The sequence below is a fragment of the Fulmarus glacialis genome, unplaced genomic scaffold (assembly GCF_000690835.1).
Source record: "Fulmarus glacialis isolate BGI_N327 unplaced genomic scaffold, ASM69083v1 scaffold29454, whole genome shotgun sequence".
NCBI lineage: Eukaryota > Metazoa > Chordata > Aves > Procellariiformes > Procellariidae > Fulmarus > Fulmarus glacialis.
Window position 1 is genome coordinate 12,793 of NW_009207959.1, and position 19,539 is coordinate 32,331.

Genomic DNA, 19,539 nt, shown 5'->3' on the forward strand with positions numbered 1-19,539 from the left:
CAGGCACAGCTCTTCAGGTAGCCTGTATTCAACTGTACTGTTTCTCCCTGCCCAGAAGTCTCAAGCATCCAGAAGAAAGCCTATCTCCAATAGTTCCCCTTTCAGATGAAGTCAAGCAGACTTTCATGGGACAAATGAACGCCCTCCTCTAGCTTGTGGTATGGGAAGAAGGGTCCTTGCTAACTCTGAAAGGTTTTTTGCTTACTGTAAGGATGGACGGAAAGCACCCTCCCTCATGGAAAGGACTTGTCAATCTTATTTTCTAAATATTACTCCAAATAAAGGTGATGCTAGAAGCTCTGCCTGTATTTCAAATGATTGTGAAATAGCATCTTTGATATGCAAACTAATCAGATTCTGTAACCTCATTTCTGAAATTATGTCAACTCACCACTACGAATATAAAGATGAATGGTATCAAAGCCAGAGCCATGTAATTAGGTCAATGTCAACAAAAGACATTATTCAAGCAGAGTTTATCTGTAGCCCTGTCAAGTTCTGGCCAGACCATCTTTAGACGCAGTATTCATACCTCAGGTAGAACTAGTGTTCAAGGACCAGCCAATTTTCTGTAATTGTCTGAAGATCTTGACCACTGAGGGGCTCCCTGAGTCTCACTTTTACCTCCAGTTTCCCTCCAGTGGGTTTTCTGCCATCAAAAATCTGAAAGAACCACAAAAAGAAGAGCAGTTAGTGCACATACGAATGATAATGTCAAACTATAGTGCCTCAGGCAACCATTGACTTTACTTCCCCATGACTAAAAAGGTGACAGAGATCACCCCGCAGGTGACTGCAGCGCTGGGAAGTGTCGCAGCCGCGCGCTTCCCCGGATTCACAATTCAGCAGAGCAGGTTCCCCACACAATCCGTGCCAAACGGCTGCGCTACCTCTGCCTGCCGCGCACCAAGCCCCCGAAGTACAAATGGACTCCACAGACAGCTCAGAGGATGCTAAGGGCAGCGGTGTCCTGAGCATGTCTATGATGCAGCCCAAGGGATTATTTTTTCTAAGGTTCCACTTGGTGGGCTCCTACTGGATCTTACGGCAGGGCGTTCCCCACACAATCCGTGCCAAACGGCTGCGCTACCTCTGCCTGCCGCGCACCAAGCCCCCGAAGTACAAATGGACTCCACAGACAGCTCAGAGGATGCTAAGGGCAGCGGTGTCCTGAGCATGTCTATGATGCAGCCCAAGGGATTATTTTTTCTAAGGTTCCACTTGGTGGGCTCCTACTGGATCTTACGGCAGGGCTCTATCCTTCACTTAACCCTTTGATCTGCTAGCTACCAACACAAATATTTTTGGGAATCATCTGCATTTCTGGTCCTGACAAAGAAAACTATCTTGATACAGAAATTTGTGGAAGAGAGTCCCCAAGAAGTTCCCAGTACCAGAATGGTCGGTCATAGCTAAGACAAGCTCCAAGAGATGATAAAACAAAGAACAGCCCATTGTTTATCAAACTCATCCAATACAAAACTGTCACCTGTATACAGATACATTCATGCAATGCGAATATTCATTTTCCCTTTTGTTCAAATACTACTTACTAGAAGAACACACCTCACCCAGAAAACATACCTCGATGATCTCTCTAACTTCACATTCTGATTCCAGCTTTTCCAGTTTCAAGTGTGCTGCCCCCACCTGCTTGTCACTTCTGAAAAAGGACCTGTTTCAAAGAAATCTTCCTTAATTGAACGGGTAAGGTTTTTCAGAACATCAAAGAGAAAGCAAGCTAAGAGGTCATCACTATTTGCACCATCACTGCATCCAGGAGTGCTAGTCCAGACATGCTACTAGAACCCTACAAACCAGGGTGCAGGGGGCACAACCTTAGTGAACTAGACTACAAGGACAAGATACAGAAGTACTCATCTTTTAATTATTCTCTTGCAACCAAATTAAACATGAGGACAGTAGTGAATAAAAACAATCAACTAAACTGGCACTTGGAATGGCAGCAGCTTTCGTCCCTGCACAGGGCAACAGGGAAGAATGGCCTAACAGCCACGACAGACTGCAATCTTCTGCAACAGGCTGTTCGATAGAACAGACTGAAAAACTACCCAAGGAAGTTGCATCTCTCATCAAAACAAACATTTCACAGGCACATGCTGGTTTTGGCAAACTACTTATTAGGAAAAAGTCAGGTGAATCATTCTGTTTCATTTTGATAAATCAAAACACTCAACTTCAACAAGTAAGAACATTTCATTTCAGCTATTGTTTTGATTCACCTTCATACTGGTAGTTTTAACAGTAAAAAACTATCATTTGAGAATTTCTAGTCTGCTGAAATTAAACACAGAGCATTTTTAACCTGGAAAGAAAACAATTAACTCTTCTCTGCTACAGTCACTTCTGTTTAACAGTTTTATCAGCAAAAGATCCATCTTTACCTTAACAGAGACAGGTGGTGCAATCCTTATCAAGACAAACTCCTCCAAAAGGCAACAGCTAAGACTAAACCACCTGAATTCCACAGAAGCGTTCAGCTCAAAGCACTGGATTTTTTGCCTGCATCCAAGCATTTCCCTGAATTGGTCTCCAAAAGGTTTGATAAACAACTAAAATCTAGAGATTCTGGAGGTAGCAAAGCCAACCAGCCATGCCTGTCATGTTTTAGACAGGAAATCTGCCAAGAATTCAGAAGCTTCCTTTTTTATGCCATTCTATTTAGGAAAAAAACAAGCAAGCAAACCAACCAACAAATAAACAAAAACAAACCAATCCCAAAACATCCACCCTTCTTCCTATTATCATTAAGATATTATCAAGAAAGACTTGACATATGCAATGAGAACTCTGAAGATTATTATATGGAGCCTCATGATCATGTCATCATGGCAACAGTAACCAGTACATTCATACACAGACCTGATGCTGCCATCAGTGCCTACAATTTCCAAGTGAACATCTGTGAACCCGACTGTCTAAAATCTCTGACTGGAAAAGGAGTAAGGTTGTTTCCTCACATCTACTGCCTCAATGATTGCCTCATTCATATATTCTCCAAGTAGCTCATAATCAACCACAGTACAAGAAACCTGTCATCCAGACTTTAACCTCACTTTCTGGCTTGCACGTTCGGAAATAGCGTCAGGAATGCTATGGCTCATACAGCACCAAAGTCTCTACAGATTAGGAGGACAATGGTCTGGTACCGTCAGCCCAGGCTGCAGCGAGCTCACAGTAGGGAGCTCAGACACTTCTAGATGGCATAAAGAATGCAAGACCACTACGACTCTGAATGCGCTGGAACGTGCAGCGAGTCACTGTTAGGAAGACCTCTCTTCCAAAAACCTGTTGCTGAAGGACTTGAAAGACTCCAGCTCAGTCGTTCAGATTGCTTCTTATCTGTCAGTTTGTCCATCTCAACACAAATTGCTGTAGGAAAGAAAAACGATGTCACAAGTACCTCAAGGGCTGATAGCGCCGCCTCCAAACACGATGCCTATAAATTTTGTTGACAGAAAGCCTTCCAAAGATGAGACTCTATTCTCCATCAGTGAGACTACAGTAGACTCACAAAATAATTTAGAAAAGTTCAGAATTTATTAGCTTACATGGTAGAATACTTCCTTTACTTCACAAGCACCTTAAAATGAAGAAGGATTGCACAATTGTACTGCAGCATGTTGGACACTTTGTTCATAAATTTAAAAAGAGAATCAGCAATTATTCTAGCTGAATTGTTTAAAAGCATTTTTCCATTTTATAATTCAAGAAACAATAAAGACTGGTTCATCCCTGATCAGTTCTAGGGGGTTTGCAGTGAACAACGTGAACTTGCTCTAGGCCATGGCTTCAGAAACAGCTCTGGGGAAATCTCCTTTTATCTTCAGAAGCTTTTAGGAGAGGTTTAACGAGAGACTTTTCCTTTGGAAAAATACATTGCTGCGTTTTTACTTGAAAGTGTTTTTTAAACTGAAGTTTAATATATATGACCTGAAACAAGTCTCCGTTGCTCACCGAGAGAAAATAATTCTTGGGAGATGGTCGAAGAGCTATCAGAGACCCTAAAACTACAACATCTACAAGCATTTCTGAAAGTATTATTCATTTATAGTCTTGAATAAAGACAGGGAGCAAACAGTCTTTGGAAAAGAGCCTGGATCACTTAACCCTCTTCTTTCTCCTGAGAAGATGGCCGGGGGGAAGGTGATCAGTGGGCATTTCTTGTTTTTCTCCTTCCCTGTTGCTATTTGCCCAGGGGAACTGCTCCCCTCCTCCCAATCCAGAAACAAGCATATGTTTAACTGTTAGATTCCTGTTCCAAAAACAAAAAAAATTTCAGAACCAGAAAAGAGACCAAAAAAACCCACACAGATTTTTTGCTTATTTTTGAAAAGGCTTCAAAGGCAAATCTGGAGCTGGCATACAACTGATGAATCACTGGAGAGTGTTTCCCAATGGGTGAACTTAAGCCTGAGCTCAGACCTTAAAAACAAGCACAGTTCCAGCTGGTAAGAGAACAGGATATGCCCCATATGTGCAATGGTATGCAAAAGATAGGGAAAAACGTTTTAAACAAATGTAAACACTTAACAGTTTTATGCAAAAGAGGCAGGATTTCTAATGATGAAATCTTGAACAACAGAGCAGTGGAGCAGTCAGGATTGACAGAGAAAGAGTAAAAAAATCAGCTTTTGCTTCAACTGAGATGCAAATGGAAGATATGGAGTAAAAACAATGGACCTTTAGCTCGCAAATTAAAACATCTACAAGTTGAAAACCATCTCTGAGAACCTATGGATCATTTCTGCGTGTCCCAGTACAGAAACAAAGAATAGCACAAAGAGTCACCAAGACAAAACCAGGTTATCTAACATCTCATCCAAGTCATGGATCACAACCAGCTCGGGGATTAGTGAATACAGGCCACTCCAATTTTGAATAAATCGGTAATGAGCCTACATGTAGGATGACTTCCCTGAACGTTACCAATTGTTAACATCCATCTTACCATCTTGATCTCTGAGATGAGGGGAGTCTGTCTCTCTCAAGATAGTCTAACAGTTTCCTAGCAGTGTTCAGGAAATATTTTAAGATCCTCAGAATGAAGGTAAGTACAAAAATGTAACACTAGTTCTGCCGTCATTTGCTTTACTGCTGTAATGTTTTGCTGCCACTTGTACTTCATTATTCTACAAAGTTATCCCATGTGACATTTAGATCTTCCTAGTCCTGATTACTAAAACCAAATTGGATAAGAATCAATTGAAGCTGAATCATTACCTTCTCAGTCTCATCAATTCCTCTTAACACACTAATCCTCAACTGATCTGCCAGTAACGAATCAACTTCACTGCACTTCTGCCTTTTTTTCACCCCCATAGGGGAAGATACAGAGCTCAGGCACATTTTGAAAGGAGTTCTCAGACATGAAAACTAGACGACTCTTTATTGCTAGCTTAAAGATTGTGCTTCATAAATTTCAGGTACAACACTCTTTTCAACTGTTACTAGAGAGGCAATGAGGGGGGAGCAAACTGTGGACTTACCCTTTATGAAATACTTCAAATTTAATTCCTTTGGACCGAATTGCTCGTCGGAAACCTCTATGATTTCGGTTGATGTTCAACTTAAACAACTGGTTATATTCTACAGGTAAGAGATAGAAAAACGAAAGAAAGCTATGAAAGTCAAACTATGTGCAGTGCTCTATTACATGCACGTACTCAGACCTCTGTTTATCTCAGTTTGGCCCATTTGTGAAAGACGCTTCACATCCGTATGAACCTCCTTCTCAGGTGGTTATTTCAGTCATTAACAAGTTAGTGTCCCTGTGCAACAGTTCATCTGTCATGTCCACTTTACAGGGACAGAAACCAAACTGCAGAAAAACCAAGTCATCGTGAGGAGGTGACAGCAAGTTACTGGAGAGCCAAAACTAGAGAATCTAGGCAATCTTTCAGCAATTAAACAGAGTGTCTGTGGCTAAGAAGAAGGTACAAAATAATAAGGAGAAAGCATAGGAAGGTTGGAATGACTGGGAAGGGGTGTTTTGATAATGTAATTAATACTGTTTTAACACCAGTTTCATTAATGAGCATGACAAGAACTATGCCACAGGATACCTTTTTATCAGAAAGTCTCACAACATTATACAACTAATGTTCTAAGACTTATCTGCTCTGCTACCCAGGAACACTCATCTCTGCTTGTCAGCCTGGGAACCCAAAACATTAAAGCTAAGTGACTGCTCAGCAAATGCAGATCAAGTTATTGGAAGACTTGGAACACAGATCTTTGTATCAGAGCTTCAGGACTTCTACTCTTAACAGAAAATATATATAAACTCAAAAAAAAAAGATAAAAATATATATAGATATATATGTATATGTATGTGTGTGTATCTCTAGAGATAAATTCACAACTGGTAATTTGGATACTGAATTCAAAGTTGTTTTGACTAGATGGCTGCTTACTGCAAGAATTGAAGAAAAAAAAAAAATAGCAATACACCAAACTCAGAGGGCAAGATGGTGAATTCTAAAAGGCATGATGAGTCTAATACCAGTATTCAATGGTTAGGTACAAAGAGGTATTTTTCAAAAGGTACAAAGAAAGTATTTTAGTTGGTTTCAGGACACATTGTCTTAAGAAGAAAAAAAAAAAAAAAAAAAATCTATTTCTGCAATGATGCTTTGTCAGGTTTGGAAATATTAGCTGATTAGCAAAAATCATGACAGAATTGGCAATCTCACAGGACACAAAATCTGACTGAAAAAGATCTGATCCATGGAGATATTAAAATTAATAATTTAACTTATTTAATAAAGACAATTTATTTATCTGGCCCATCTCCCAGCAGGGTTGACAGCAACAGCTGGAGCATGACTGGTAACTCCATGATTTCACTAATTCATAACACAGTAACTACCACTAATATTGGGATGAGGGTGAAGAAATTGCCAACACAGCTGAACTTCACCCTCCAACAAGCACTTTCATAAGAAAGAAGAATGGGAGGTGGGGGGCCCTCTGTCCTGATTCACAGTACGAGACTAGCCTCTACTCTCCCGTGATTCCTAAGGTACAATGTTTTTCCCCTCTGTCGCAGAAAAAGTACTAACCTGGAGAATTGGTATTGTTAATTACAGGTGTTTTACTCTTTTGAGGTTGCTCCTATTAAGAGAGACACACGTGACATAAAACCATCAGATACTGTTTCAAAATACAGAGTAGTAACCATTTTTATTACCAGCTCTTGTTTATACCTATACAAGAAACATGAGGTTTAGGGGGTTATCTGAATGATAAGAAGAGTCATGGTACATTCAAGACTAAAATATTTGGATTTCATGGCGGTAACAAGTATAATACTAGATAAAGAATAAGCCAAAACATTACATTAAATGTAAGAGCCACAGATAAGCTACGTGGTCACACTCAATTCAATCCAATCATCATAAAGTTACTGACTGCGGCTGTTAAACTACATGATAAACTGCGCACGTTCCACGACACAGTAATTCTGTTCCTTCTGCATTAGTTGGAATAATAAGCTACACAAGGAATTCATCACAAATCATTCAGGGAATTGCCCTGCTATTATTTTGCCTGACAATCAATCTGCCACCAAAATGAATTAACTTTTAACCTAAAGCGGAGTACAAACTAAATCTCTGGGGACTGAACAAGGACAACGTGACCTCTTTATTGCAGCTACTTTGCAAAACTGATTTCAGCTATGAAGGAGAAAGGTGGTGTATTTGACTGTTGGCTAAGCAGTAGAGATCTGGCTTTTTTTTAAAACAAAGAAAAATAGATTAAAAGCAACTATGCTGATTCTTACTTATTCCCCAGAAAATTATGCAGACAGACCAATTCTGTTTTCAGCCACTCTAACGCGGGGGGACTCCTCCATTAAGGCCTCATGTAACTCAAACCTAAACACAAACCTGATCTGACCATCACCAATTTTCCACAGGTAATTTAATTTATTTTAGTGGAATTGCTGCAAAATTTATTAGGAGGTAAAAATCTAGGCTCTGCACTCTCACAGGGCTAAGTATTAGTCCTCTAAGAGCAAAGACTGGTTTTGCCCTACAGAGAAAGCAGCAGAAGCCCCAGCACTTTTACTGATAGTAAGACTAGACAGCCCTCCTTAGCAGCCCTTCTAGCTCAATGGTTTCAGTATTTTTCAGACCAGAGAATGCTTTTAAAGGTGAGGGGAACAGGATGACACTGGGGAGTTTCAAGGAAAAAAGCATATATATATGTATACATATTTTTTATATACATACACATATACATGCACATATATACATGCACATACACATAAGTATTAATTAGTAAGGTCAAGAAACGTGTATGGCCTAAAACCTTTCTCCAGATATGCACATATATATTTGCTAATTAAATCACCAGGAGTCACGTGCATTTATTTGATGACGAAGATTAACCTTTTCAATCCATTTCTGTAACTATAAGAGATGTCCAAAAGCAATGCTTTTAAAAGCTTGTTTTCTTAAAGGAATGGGACTTAGAGGGAGATCGCATCTAAGGTGGCCTCTCTCCCCTAGTGACAACTTTGCATGCCCTTGTGTTTGGTTGAAGTTACCAGTGCGTTTGCACCCCTGAAAGAAATGAACTTCTACAAATTTTGCAAATACTGGAAACCGTCCGATTAGTGTCTTCAGGGAGGAAAGGTGGGCATGGCTTAGCACTGTGAACGCTCTTTAGCAGTAAGCTGGTGGTCAGCCAGTCAGAGAACATGCAAGCCTGAAGCAGACACCACACCGCTAAGTGTAAGGTGTGGAGAACATCAAGAGAAAGGTGCAGCAAAGCTCAAATCTGCAGGAAAACAGATTCAGCAGTTCTGTTTCTCAGAAAAAGTTTCTAGTTTAAAAATAAATTCAGGCAGTGTGCCTAGAAGTGTTTTCCTTTTCTAGAAGAAAACCTACACTTCCTCCTTGAAGCCCTTACAAGCTAATAGTGGCAAGGGCCACAGTCTAAGGAACAGAAGAGCCGGGGGACACACTCACCGCACTCGGGTACTGAAATTCAAACTTCACAAATGCATCCAAATCTCTTGGTGATACACCTGAATGAGACAACAACCAGCCAATCCAAACAGCCAATACAGATATTTTCATTGCATCTGTAATAATGTTGAGCAGGATTTTCAAGAGCCCCTAACTGATTTTCAGTAAGGCTCATGACCTGTCCCTTGACAACGGAAAAACCCATCCATCAAACCAAAATCCATAGAAAGCTGGCATCCAAAGGAAAACATCTACTTTTCTTAGTGCTGCTGTTAGTCCTGAGACAGTCTAGCGCAGATGGTTTACAAGCTCCCAGAAACAAGGGACTAAAAGCAGTAACGTTGGCAGGAGCAACTCCTGTCTACTGAAGGGTCAATACACATTAAGGTGGTGCAGAGTTAAGGCAGGCACTCACAAGAAAATAGGAGATAAACATGAAACTTAAACTATGACGCAGTTATGAGCGAACCCAGGACAATTTAAAGTTCTTCCCTCTGCCCAGATGGAACCCAGATTCTCTTTATTCTTCTGGGTTTTTTTGTTTGGTTGGTTTTTTAAATACTGTTTAAAGGGGTTTTGGGGGCTTGAGCCTGAAACCTGGTTATTTTGTTTTAATGAGTGCTGGGCTGAAGTGGTCTTCAAGGTAGAAAAATCTCATTCCCCCCTGCTTTCCTTACCTATTCAGAGGAAAAAGCCCACATGCCCTTTCGAGTACCCACCTGGTGGAGATGGTAGGTTTATGCCCCTGACAATAAGAAGGTGCATTTCTGTGCTGTTGAGCTCAGAAAATATCCTGTGAAAAAATAAAGACAAAAAAGCGTATTCATCCCAGTAGCCTACCACCACCTGATCCACTGCCAGATCAGGATGCCACTGGTATTTGTCAGACCTTTTTCAATAGTGCACTCCTACATAGATCATCTTCATAAATCACAACAGAGCAAGGAAAGAGCACAAACTGAGATAAAAACATCTCTGAGGTATAGTGAAACATGCCACGAACAAAGCCCAAAGGCAACAGGATTCAGGGTGAAATACAGAGGAAGGAAAAGTGGCTGAAGTAGCAGAATATAAGAGATGAAGCTGGAGATACTTTGAAAACAGAAGAACCCAGAAGAGAAGTTAGAGAACAACTTCTTTGCATTTAAGTTGTTGAGAGTGTCCTTTCAGGAATGCTGAGCCTAACCCCAGGTGCCACCCAAGTTTGCTGAAGCCCACAATTCCCTAAACAAGAGCTAGAAACCAGAAAACTCATTCCAGCCTGCCTGAGAAATCCCTTTGTTTTTCCACACCTTATCATTTTAAAGGTTCTCTCCTCAAAGTGATGGCTTGGAGGATCCATTCCTTGTGCTCGTGCAAGCTGTAGGATGTCCATGTCCTTTTTACAACCTTGTGCCAGCTTCTCAAACCTATAGAAAAAGCAAACAAAAAACCGAGAAGCTACACACACAGAGGAACATCAAACAGAGCATTCTGCCAGATACAGGCCACAGAGTAAGCCTCAGACCAGAGGTCTGAGAGCAACTTGGAGATGCAGGCCTCACAGTTACTGACCCTTTCACATAATGAGAAGCTTACCAGCCTGAACCCCCATCATCTTTAGGGGGGTCAGGCAGACTCAAGCCTAAAATGCCCATGTTGTGGGATGATTAACAGCAGGCAGCGGGTCTTACCGAGTTGTTTCTGCTACATTTCCCAGATGCATGAATTGCTTGGAATACTGCAAACACCTCTGTCAACAGAAACAAAACCAAACAAATACAGCTGCACTCAGTGATCCTTACACACAGATTCATGACTGGCAGACAGTTTTGAGGTTGATGACAAGCTAATTTAAGAAAAGCCAAGAGTTTTCCCAAGTCACCCAAAAGCATCCACCCCCCCAGTCCTTTAAGCCCAAAGCTGAGCACATTTGTTTGAGCTCTTCTGCCCTATTACTTTTTAATCACTTAATTTCTAGATATGAGGTTCACCCAAGGGCTAGTCTTAATCATTTGGGTACTATTTTCAAACTTGAGTGCTCATATTTAGTAGTGATAATTAGTGATAAATAGTACCAAGCCTCCAAGCATACCCTCTGACTTCAACTAGTATAGAATCCAACTCTGAAAATTTTCCACTTTAGGACACACAAAATCAAAAGTATTTTAAAAGAAAAACAAAAGACCCCACAGAAACAATGATGGGATCATAGTATTAATAAAACCCAGAGAAATGTAAAAAAAAAAAAAAAGCCCAAAACATTTATAAAAAAAGATAAAATGGTCACCTCGTGTTGGTCCTTCAGCAATTTTATGAGCTGTGCATATACTTCATCTGCTTTCTGAGACAGTCTGACATCTTCATGGTGTATGAAGATAAAATCACCCTCATCATCTGTAGGGGGTGATGGCAGCTGCAACACAAGAATACCACATTTCAGAGCCCTTATAGGAAAAAATGAGGTAGACAAAAAGCAGTCAGAATGTATGGAAAGGTCAGTGAAGGGAGATGGGTTGTTGTTCTTCTCAAGGCAATTCCAACCCAACCACTACTTATACGACTGTCTAACAACTGCTTAAGTCATAAAACCCTGCAAAATGTCTTACAGGCCTGACCGGATTATTCAGGTCAGGAGAGCTATTACAGTGCATTTTGGTTTCCCCATCTACCCAAATACCAAGAGAAACCAGGGCATCACTGTATCACATGCACCCGATCCTCATCCCAAAATGGAGTTAGGACACAGCTAACACCCTAAGCCCAGGGAACACTTCCAAGCTGCATGATTTAGGTGTGCCATTGTAAATCAAGGAGCAAACGGTTCATGGAGACTAAATTTTCTCAAAATCTGGCACATTTGAGGAGCAGCAGAAGAAACAAACCAAAACAAAAACTAAACCAAAAATATAGGGGAATTTCAGGGCTCAAAATCCAGATTTGTCACTTGAGCAAACTAACTTAATTTTTGTCAAGAAATATTTATTAAATCATTCACTGTTTGAAGTAAGCACTTAGATGTCCAAGAATATGAAACAAAGCAGAATACTAACAGTCCTACTAACCTTGGAAATATCAACAGGTTTGCCACATTTTGCTTGCTCAATCTTTAGGTCAAAGGTCTTAGCTGTTCTGAGATACATCTTAGCCTGTTCAAGGTTATTTTCCTTCTTTGCTTTGACGGCTGCCTTCATGTATTGCTTCTTTCTGTTCTCCAGGAATTCCAGCTGTTCCCTAGCTGAAAAACAGTTGTATAAAACCCCTCACTCATCTGACACTGCCATTCCCCTGAAACAGGTTTATCATGTTCAGTTTATAGCCAGAAAAAGGTCAGTAAAAGTACAGATAACAAATAAGGACATTTCCTTACTGCACTTAATTGTTTCTTGGCCAGTTTCAATTTCAAGTATCAGAAAAAGAAACAAACTTCCTTCTACCATGGCATCCTTCATCAAAAAACCTCATCGCGCTTCACAAGTGTCACAAGAGTAATTACAGCCCTTTATTTACAGGCAGGAGACAGACTCCAGTACAGCTGATTGGTCCAAAGCAGAAGCTGAATTCAAACTTTCTGCTTGACATGTTAACTTCTAAAAGACAGTGAATATTACGAGCATCTTCTGTACTCATTTCTTCCCTCTCGCCTCATCTGTCAGAAAAAAACCCAGATGAACCAATGTGCAAGCACATTCAGACATATCACCTCTGCTTATTTATAATTCCTTGCCATCTTAGTTTCATATTAATTCTTGTCTCCTCTTTCGTTCCTAAAACAGTAAGGACAACCACACAAGTCAGAAAAGATTGCTTTACATTGTACCAGGTCAGTGCACGCTGCCTCTTCTTATACCTCACTCAGGAAATGGTACAGCATGAGCTGATTACAGCCATTTCCAAAGATACTCATATTGTATTCACCACCGCACTCTACTTGTGATTACACAAGCTAAACAACACTTGCAAGAAGTGCCTCTCTCAGCAAATAAATATACAATGACTCTCACACTATGTTCACTGCTGTCAGATGACGATCAATTTATTCCCATCCTTGCAAAAGAGCCTGCTGTCCTGCTGCTGTAAGTAATTTGCCCAACCAGCCAAAACCAAACTAATTAGACAAGGTAGCTAGCCCAGATTCTACTGAGACAAAACCCACAGTGTGCTCTGTGAGGCTGAGACACAGAGCACAGGTATTTTCAAAGAAAATCTGTGAGAATGGACTGAGCAAAGTCATTAATCCAACTGATCTTGGCTCCTTGACTTTCCTGATACAGGCCTTAAGTGCAACTGCTCCACTCCACTCCAACACCTCCCTACACCTTGCACTCTCTGGCAAGAAAAAGACAGTTTTTTACAGTTGATTTATCAGCTACAGGCAGCTGTAAGCTGCACTTTGTAATTCTGGGGGGAAGGTGGTAACATTTGGATCATAGAATGCACTTTGCCTAATGAAATACAGCTTTACAATAGTGAAGTACTGACATTTTGTTGTGAAAATCATGTCAGTATGAATCTGTCCAGGTTCTTGTTGCACCTATTGGTCTTATTTTACAATACTTGAAATACCGAGGAGAGATTACCGTAACACCAGAGACCAGGTATTATCAATTCCTTCACAGTATAAGTCTAGGGCAATTCACTCAAGAGATTAATGTGTCAGCTAAAATTGCCAAAAACAAAACTCCCGAGGATTCATAGATTTTCAGAGCCAAAATGGACAATTACTACATTTTAGTGATCTTTATAAAACAAGTCATGGAATTTTCTAGAGAGAAGAGTTAAGAGCTAATCACAGGGGCACTGTGAAATGCCTTTGCACTCTGCAAAGAACTTGCATCAGCCAACTAGGCAGTTCTGCTTTGTCCTGAGGGAACTACCCAGGGCAGAATGGAAGAAGAATGGGATTACAGTCAAGGCATGACAACAGAATCAGTGAGAGCCTGAACACTGCTGGTGTGTGCCCAAATCACACCATGAAGTGGTGGCTGTCCCTTACTATCTGTACAATTAACCTTGTACAGACAACTGTTTAGTGACCTTAGCAACAGGAGGACTAGAGATTGATGAACTACTGCCTATACGCCAGTTTGAGATCCTTGGATGAAGCACTAGGCAGCAACCACTGTTTGATGTAGGAAGCTGCATTAGATCAATGAATAATTCACACTGGCAAGCCATCCACTTTAATGAGAATATATGTAGAGTTCAACTGTGAGCAGAGTTAAACATTATGAATCGATACACTTGTTACATCAAAATTAATTAAAAACCCAATCACCCTTATAATTACACATGCTGCCTATGTGAAATAAAGCTGCATGGCTGGTCTGGATCTGCCCTCCAGCAGACACGTATATTGAGGCTCCTGTCAGAGGAAATCTATGCCACACCTTCACAGGCTCATATCTAAAATATAATGAAAAGAAGTCTTTACCAAGGTATTAAACTAAACTAGTGCAAACGACTTGCACATGGATCACTGGGAAGCACGATCCCTTCACTTACCAGCTGGAGGGAGATGATCCATTGAGTCTGCCTTGTCCAGGGTGGAGGGTGATGCAGCTCGTTTCACATGCTCAGGAGAGCTCTCCTCCTCAGCTACAGCAGATGGCACTGTAATTGGCTTAACAACTTGAGTCGGCTTTCCCGGCAGCTGAGCAGGCTTCTTGGCAACTGGGGCCTGTGTCAGAGGTTCACTCTAGCATAACAAAAAGAATTTTATATTAAATGCATAAAATCTATTCCAGAGTTGAGGACAGCATCTCAAGCATCAACAACCACGATTATCACTATATCAGCCTTCTGGTATCACTTCTGAGGAGAACATAACATTCCAGACAGCAAATTTTAACTTCTGGAGGTTTATGAGCCATGCCACACCAGTAGGTAGTTGACCTATGCAAGCATCAAACCTCCACTGTAGAAGGGACAAAAGGAATGTTCAACAAGGCAGTGATTTCAAAAAAAGCAGATGCATGCAGAAAATCCATCATCCAGGAATTCTCTCCATTAAAAGCTACTCCAGTTGAAAGCACAAACAATCAGCAACCAAATCCAGAGAGATAAAGAAATCAAATCAAAGTCTAAAGGCTGGTGCTGCCTGACAAAAAGCAGCAAGTGTTGAACATCTTGGGAAAGCACAAACATAGGAGCTACTGGGATGCAGGATGAAAGTACAGATTTAAGTACTTTAGAACAATATAAAGGGGTGGTCAGGATCTGAACTGTTTGCTTTGAAAATAAAACCCACATACAAGACAGTTATGAAAGAGCCAAACTCTGGACTCATAGACTCTGTAGGTACTGACTGTAATAACATCTCATCTCTCTCTCTCTCTCCCTCCCCCCCCCCACGCTATAATGCAAACTGGAATTACTACTGAGATCCTGTACTCTTCACACTTTTGGGAAATGTATTTCATCTCAGTACCCTTGCTTGACTGGAAATCCAATGGCGTCATCTCTGCATACCACAAGAGACAGCATTTTAACTATTACACATCCTACTAAGAAATACTAACCTCCTCGTCTTCATCATTCTCCTCCATGTTTGCCAGCTTGCTGGCACTTTCCAGAACAGCAGCTATTGTGCTGTCAGCGTCCGTTGCTGCAACACCAGGAAGAGGGGGAAATCCTGAGGAGGAAAGGAATACAGAAGTAAAGAGTTGCATAAGACCTGTGTTCTGTCTTCCATATTTCTTCTTTTCCGTAAAGCTAATTCTATCCAAGTATCTACTATCTAATGTATTTCAGAATTCAGTGTAACTAGACTGAGGCCAAGGCCACAAAGCCTTGCTAGATAAAGTCTGAGTGGTGGACTTAAGATCAAATCTCTCACAGATATACAGGCTTAAAGGGATGATGCTAAAATGATGCAATAACAGAGCACAGTTTTCTAAGTTGTGCAACTGGCAACCAGCCAAGGAACCTCACAACCTCAAGACTTTGGTAACAGGGATACCCCCAGAACCAGCAAAGAATTTAGTCCCTCTCCTTTGCACAAAAGGACAGCGGACTGTACAAAGAGCTGCTGGCTCTTCCCCGCCCCCGCCTCACTGCTGCCTCACCTTAGTTGGTACACAGCCCAGCAGAAAATCAGTGCTACCCCACAGAGTAATAAACAATACATCACTGACATCTGGATAACACACTAAGCCTCTGCTGAAAATCTACTGCAATGCAGAGGTTCCAAAGTAAGGCAGAATCACAGTAGTTAAATGTGAAGTATATGAAGAATTATCCTTTTCGTTATTTTATTATCCTTCTAAGGATGGGAGGAAAGCTTGATGATGGAAGATAAACTTTCACTTCCACACTACCAGTTCAGTGTCAGCTTCAAACAACAGAGACCCAGAGCCACCACTATAAAATGCCTGTTAATAAGATTTATCTCATTAATATGTAGCAAGTATTTTTGTTGCCAGTCTCATTAGAAGTGCCAAGAAATAATGACTAAACTGCTTTTAAACCTAGAGATGGCTGGTACCGGGACAGAACAAGTTTGAGGTACACAGGCAGGCAGAACACAGAATCCTACGCTGCTGCCCCCGCGTGACATTTGATCCACTACTCAGCAGCATTTCTGTCTCCGAGGAGGTCAAGGCTGGTACTCATCATCATCCAGATGCAATGAAATGCACTGCCAGTCCATTATTATCTCATTGCTGATTCCAGTGACTGCCTAACGGTTGTCTTCAGTTGTCCTGGCTTCGGCTGGAATAGGGTTAAATTTCTTCCTAGTGCTGTGTTTTGGATTTAGTATGAGGAGAATGTTGATAACACACTGATGTTTTCAGTTGTTGCTAAGTACCCTCCTAGTCCAAGGACAGCTCCCATGCCTACTGACTGAGCTAGGTACACAAGATGGGAGGGAACATAATCAGGACAGCCAGCCCAGCTGGCTAATAGGGTATTCCATACCATGTGACGTCATGCTCAGTGTATGAATGGTAGGCGTGATCCAGGAAGTACCGATCGCTACTTGGTTATCGGTCAGCGCGGGTGGTGAGCAATTGCATTGTGCATCACTCATTTTCTATATTCTATCATCATTATTATTATTTTCCCTTTTCTGTTCTATTAAACTGTCTTTATCTCAATCCACGAGTTTTTCTCACTCTTCCCCTTCCGATTCTCTCCCCGTCCCGGATCCCCCCCCCCCCCCCCCGGCGGGTGGAGTGAGCGAGCGGCTGCGTGGTATTTGGCTGCCTGCCAGGTTAAATATCAGTGTAAATCATACGGCCTCTAAATGATGGCTGGAAAACATGCAGCTAACGTGTAAGGAAATTAAGTTACGCATATTTTCAGAGATGTAAATATGGAGTACCTCACTCTTACAGCAACTCCTATTTACCAAGAAATGGATCACGTTCTAGAGCTACGGATGCTAAACTGCTTTTCAGGGACAGCTTCAAAGCAGGGACCCTTCAAAGCAGTACATGACCTGACAGAGCTGGCACTGCCTACTTTACTACTACTACAGTGCTTGCCATTGCCACATTTGACAGTGACAAAAAAGCCACAAAGTCCATGTCCCTTTTCTAACTTTAAAAAAAAAAAAATCTAGGCACCACTTTGCACTGCTAAGTGTATCTTTTCAGATGAACACATCAGGCACAAGATAAAAGGAATGATGCTTCCTAGGGGAGAAACAGTATCATGCAAACCAGAGGTGGAGCATTCATAGATGACCTTGCCCAAACTTTTACAAACAGAGCACTATACATTCTGAAGAAGATAAAAAAGAAGCAGGTTCAGTTTCTGCCTCTGTCACTGTCTGTGTGACCACGGGCATGATTTGCTTCATCTCTGTAGACTACTTTTACTAGCCATGAGAGCTGCAATACTGATCTGACTTGTGAGGTGTTGCAAGAAGATGATTAATCAAATATAGAGTTCTGAGGCTCCTGCTAGGAATCAACAGAAAAGGAAACATCACGCAAATTTTTTCAGTTTCAAAAATCTCCTTTCAGTAAACTCCAGTTTACTCTTTCCTCTAGGAGGGCTGGCACAGAGGACAGACAGGTAACATTTTCAGCACCTGCCCACGGTTAAGTTGTTTAACTTTTCAAATAGGGCCAGTTTCAAGTTCTGATGCTGTCAAACAGGCAGTCACTAGTCAGGAATATTCACTGGTGTGAAAGTTTGGGCGTATATTAATAAGTAGTTTCACAATACCATCAAACAGCAAGGCCAGCCTACTCACTGAGAAAAAGGAGGAGCTGTTCCACAGGATGAGGAGGCAGTATCTGCACACCTCCTTCAGAGCCCACCAGATACACAAAAGTTGGTATTAGGACATTCTATATTCACACTTACCAGGAGGAACAGGTAGCTCAGAAAAATTCACTTTTCTCCCTGCTTTATGGGCTCTTATGGCATCCTGGTATTGCTGTAATCAAAGGCACTCAAGTAAGACAAAAAATGAAGTTGACTATAAATTAGCAATCATCTGTATTTAACCAGCATAAATATTGCAGAATACACAGTATTTTGCTATAATATGTGCATTGTCTCTACTCCTCCTTCTTCCGAATGCTCTACAGCTTCCCCTACTGGAGTTCTTTTCAAATAGAAAAACAATACACAAATTATTTCAGCCTTGAAAAAGTCTTCAGCAAGAGAACTAATTCAAATGGCTTTCCTGCTTGCTACACTTTTGTTTTACCTTGGCTATCCTCTCGTGCATCCTGCCTTTCCGATCATCTCCACTCGCTTTAGCCTGTGCTGCTGCCGACTTGTACTTCTCAAGCCTTTGCTGCAACGCTTCCAGCACTGTTTTTGGCTGCTGCAGGGAAGCTTGAAATAAGACAGAGAATGAAATGCCACATGATTCAGATTTCAAAACGTATGAGCTGCCTTTTTCCTCCCCTTCTTTACCTTCTGCAGTGACAAAAAAACCACTGCAAAGTCTTATTATGAATACAACTCTTCTAAAGAAAGTTTATTAACTACTTCTTCCATTACTGATCCAGAACAAAAGTGCAGATGGGATCAGCAGCAAACAATATTCAGGAACATTAGCCAGGTTTACTCAATCCTGCTGCAGTTCAGTGGGATAGGGCAGACCTTAAAGTGCCTTCCAGCCTAGCTATTTTTATGTTTTGCTACAGAAATCCAAAAGTCCTACCTGAAGCTTCTTGGGTCTGAGGTTCAGGTGTTGTAAGATCCTGGGAACTTCCCACTGGAGCTGGTATCTTTTGCTTGGATGGATCTTGTACATTCCCTAGGCTTTCAAGACCTGCAAAGCAAGGAAAGCAGGAAGTTTCACAGCGTGTTCCATGAACAGCAGGTCAACCCGTGTTACTCAGAAAACCATCAATTTGATCACATCATCTTCCTGAAAGCTTTTTGGCTTCAAAACAATATCTGCATGGCTAGATAAGTCTAAGGTTCCCATTATTCAGAGAAAATGCTTTATAATAGAAAATCTCAAATGTGGATTTAATTTAGGTTAGTGCTGCTTGAGGGAAAATTTAAAAAAAAAAGTAAAACCAGTTCAAGTATTCTAAGAATTCTCTACCCAAAATATAACTTGGTATCTTGGCAGATGGACAGAGTG

The 19,539-nt window shown here is 41.1% G+C and overlaps 1 protein-coding gene across 1 annotated transcript in view; it reads right to left on the reverse strand.

The window, feature by feature from the left end:
* Positions 1-532: 532 nt before the first annotated feature.
* The window catches only part of CC2D1B (coiled-coil and C2 domain containing 1B), a 32,819-nt gene continuing 13,812 nt past the window's right edge, over positions 533-19,539 (reverse strand). Inside the window, exons 9-23 of the mRNA XM_009576321.1 lie at positions 19,108-19,218; positions 18,646-18,776; positions 18,297-18,369; positions 15,500-15,612; positions 14,484-14,676; positions 12,044-12,216; positions 11,269-11,394; positions 10,673-10,731; positions 10,292-10,408; positions 9,719-9,792; positions 9,000-9,058; positions 7,086-7,137; positions 5,511-5,610; positions 1,585-1,675; positions 533-663 (exon numbers count right to left, since the gene is read on the reverse strand). Of these exons, the coding sequence (XP_009574616.1) occupies positions 544-663; positions 1,585-1,675; positions 5,511-5,610; positions 7,086-7,137; positions 9,000-9,058; positions 9,719-9,792; positions 10,292-10,408; positions 10,673-10,731; positions 11,269-11,394; positions 12,044-12,216; positions 14,484-14,676; positions 15,500-15,612; positions 18,297-18,369; positions 18,646-18,776; positions 19,108-19,218 (1,592 nt within the window). The 3' untranslated portion in view covers positions 533-543. The remainder of the gene's footprint in view (positions 664-1,584; positions 1,676-5,510; positions 5,611-7,085; positions 7,138-8,999; positions 9,059-9,718; positions 9,793-10,291; positions 10,409-10,672; positions 10,732-11,268; positions 11,395-12,043; positions 12,217-14,483; positions 14,677-15,499; positions 15,613-18,296; positions 18,370-18,645; positions 18,777-19,107; positions 19,219-19,539) is intronic.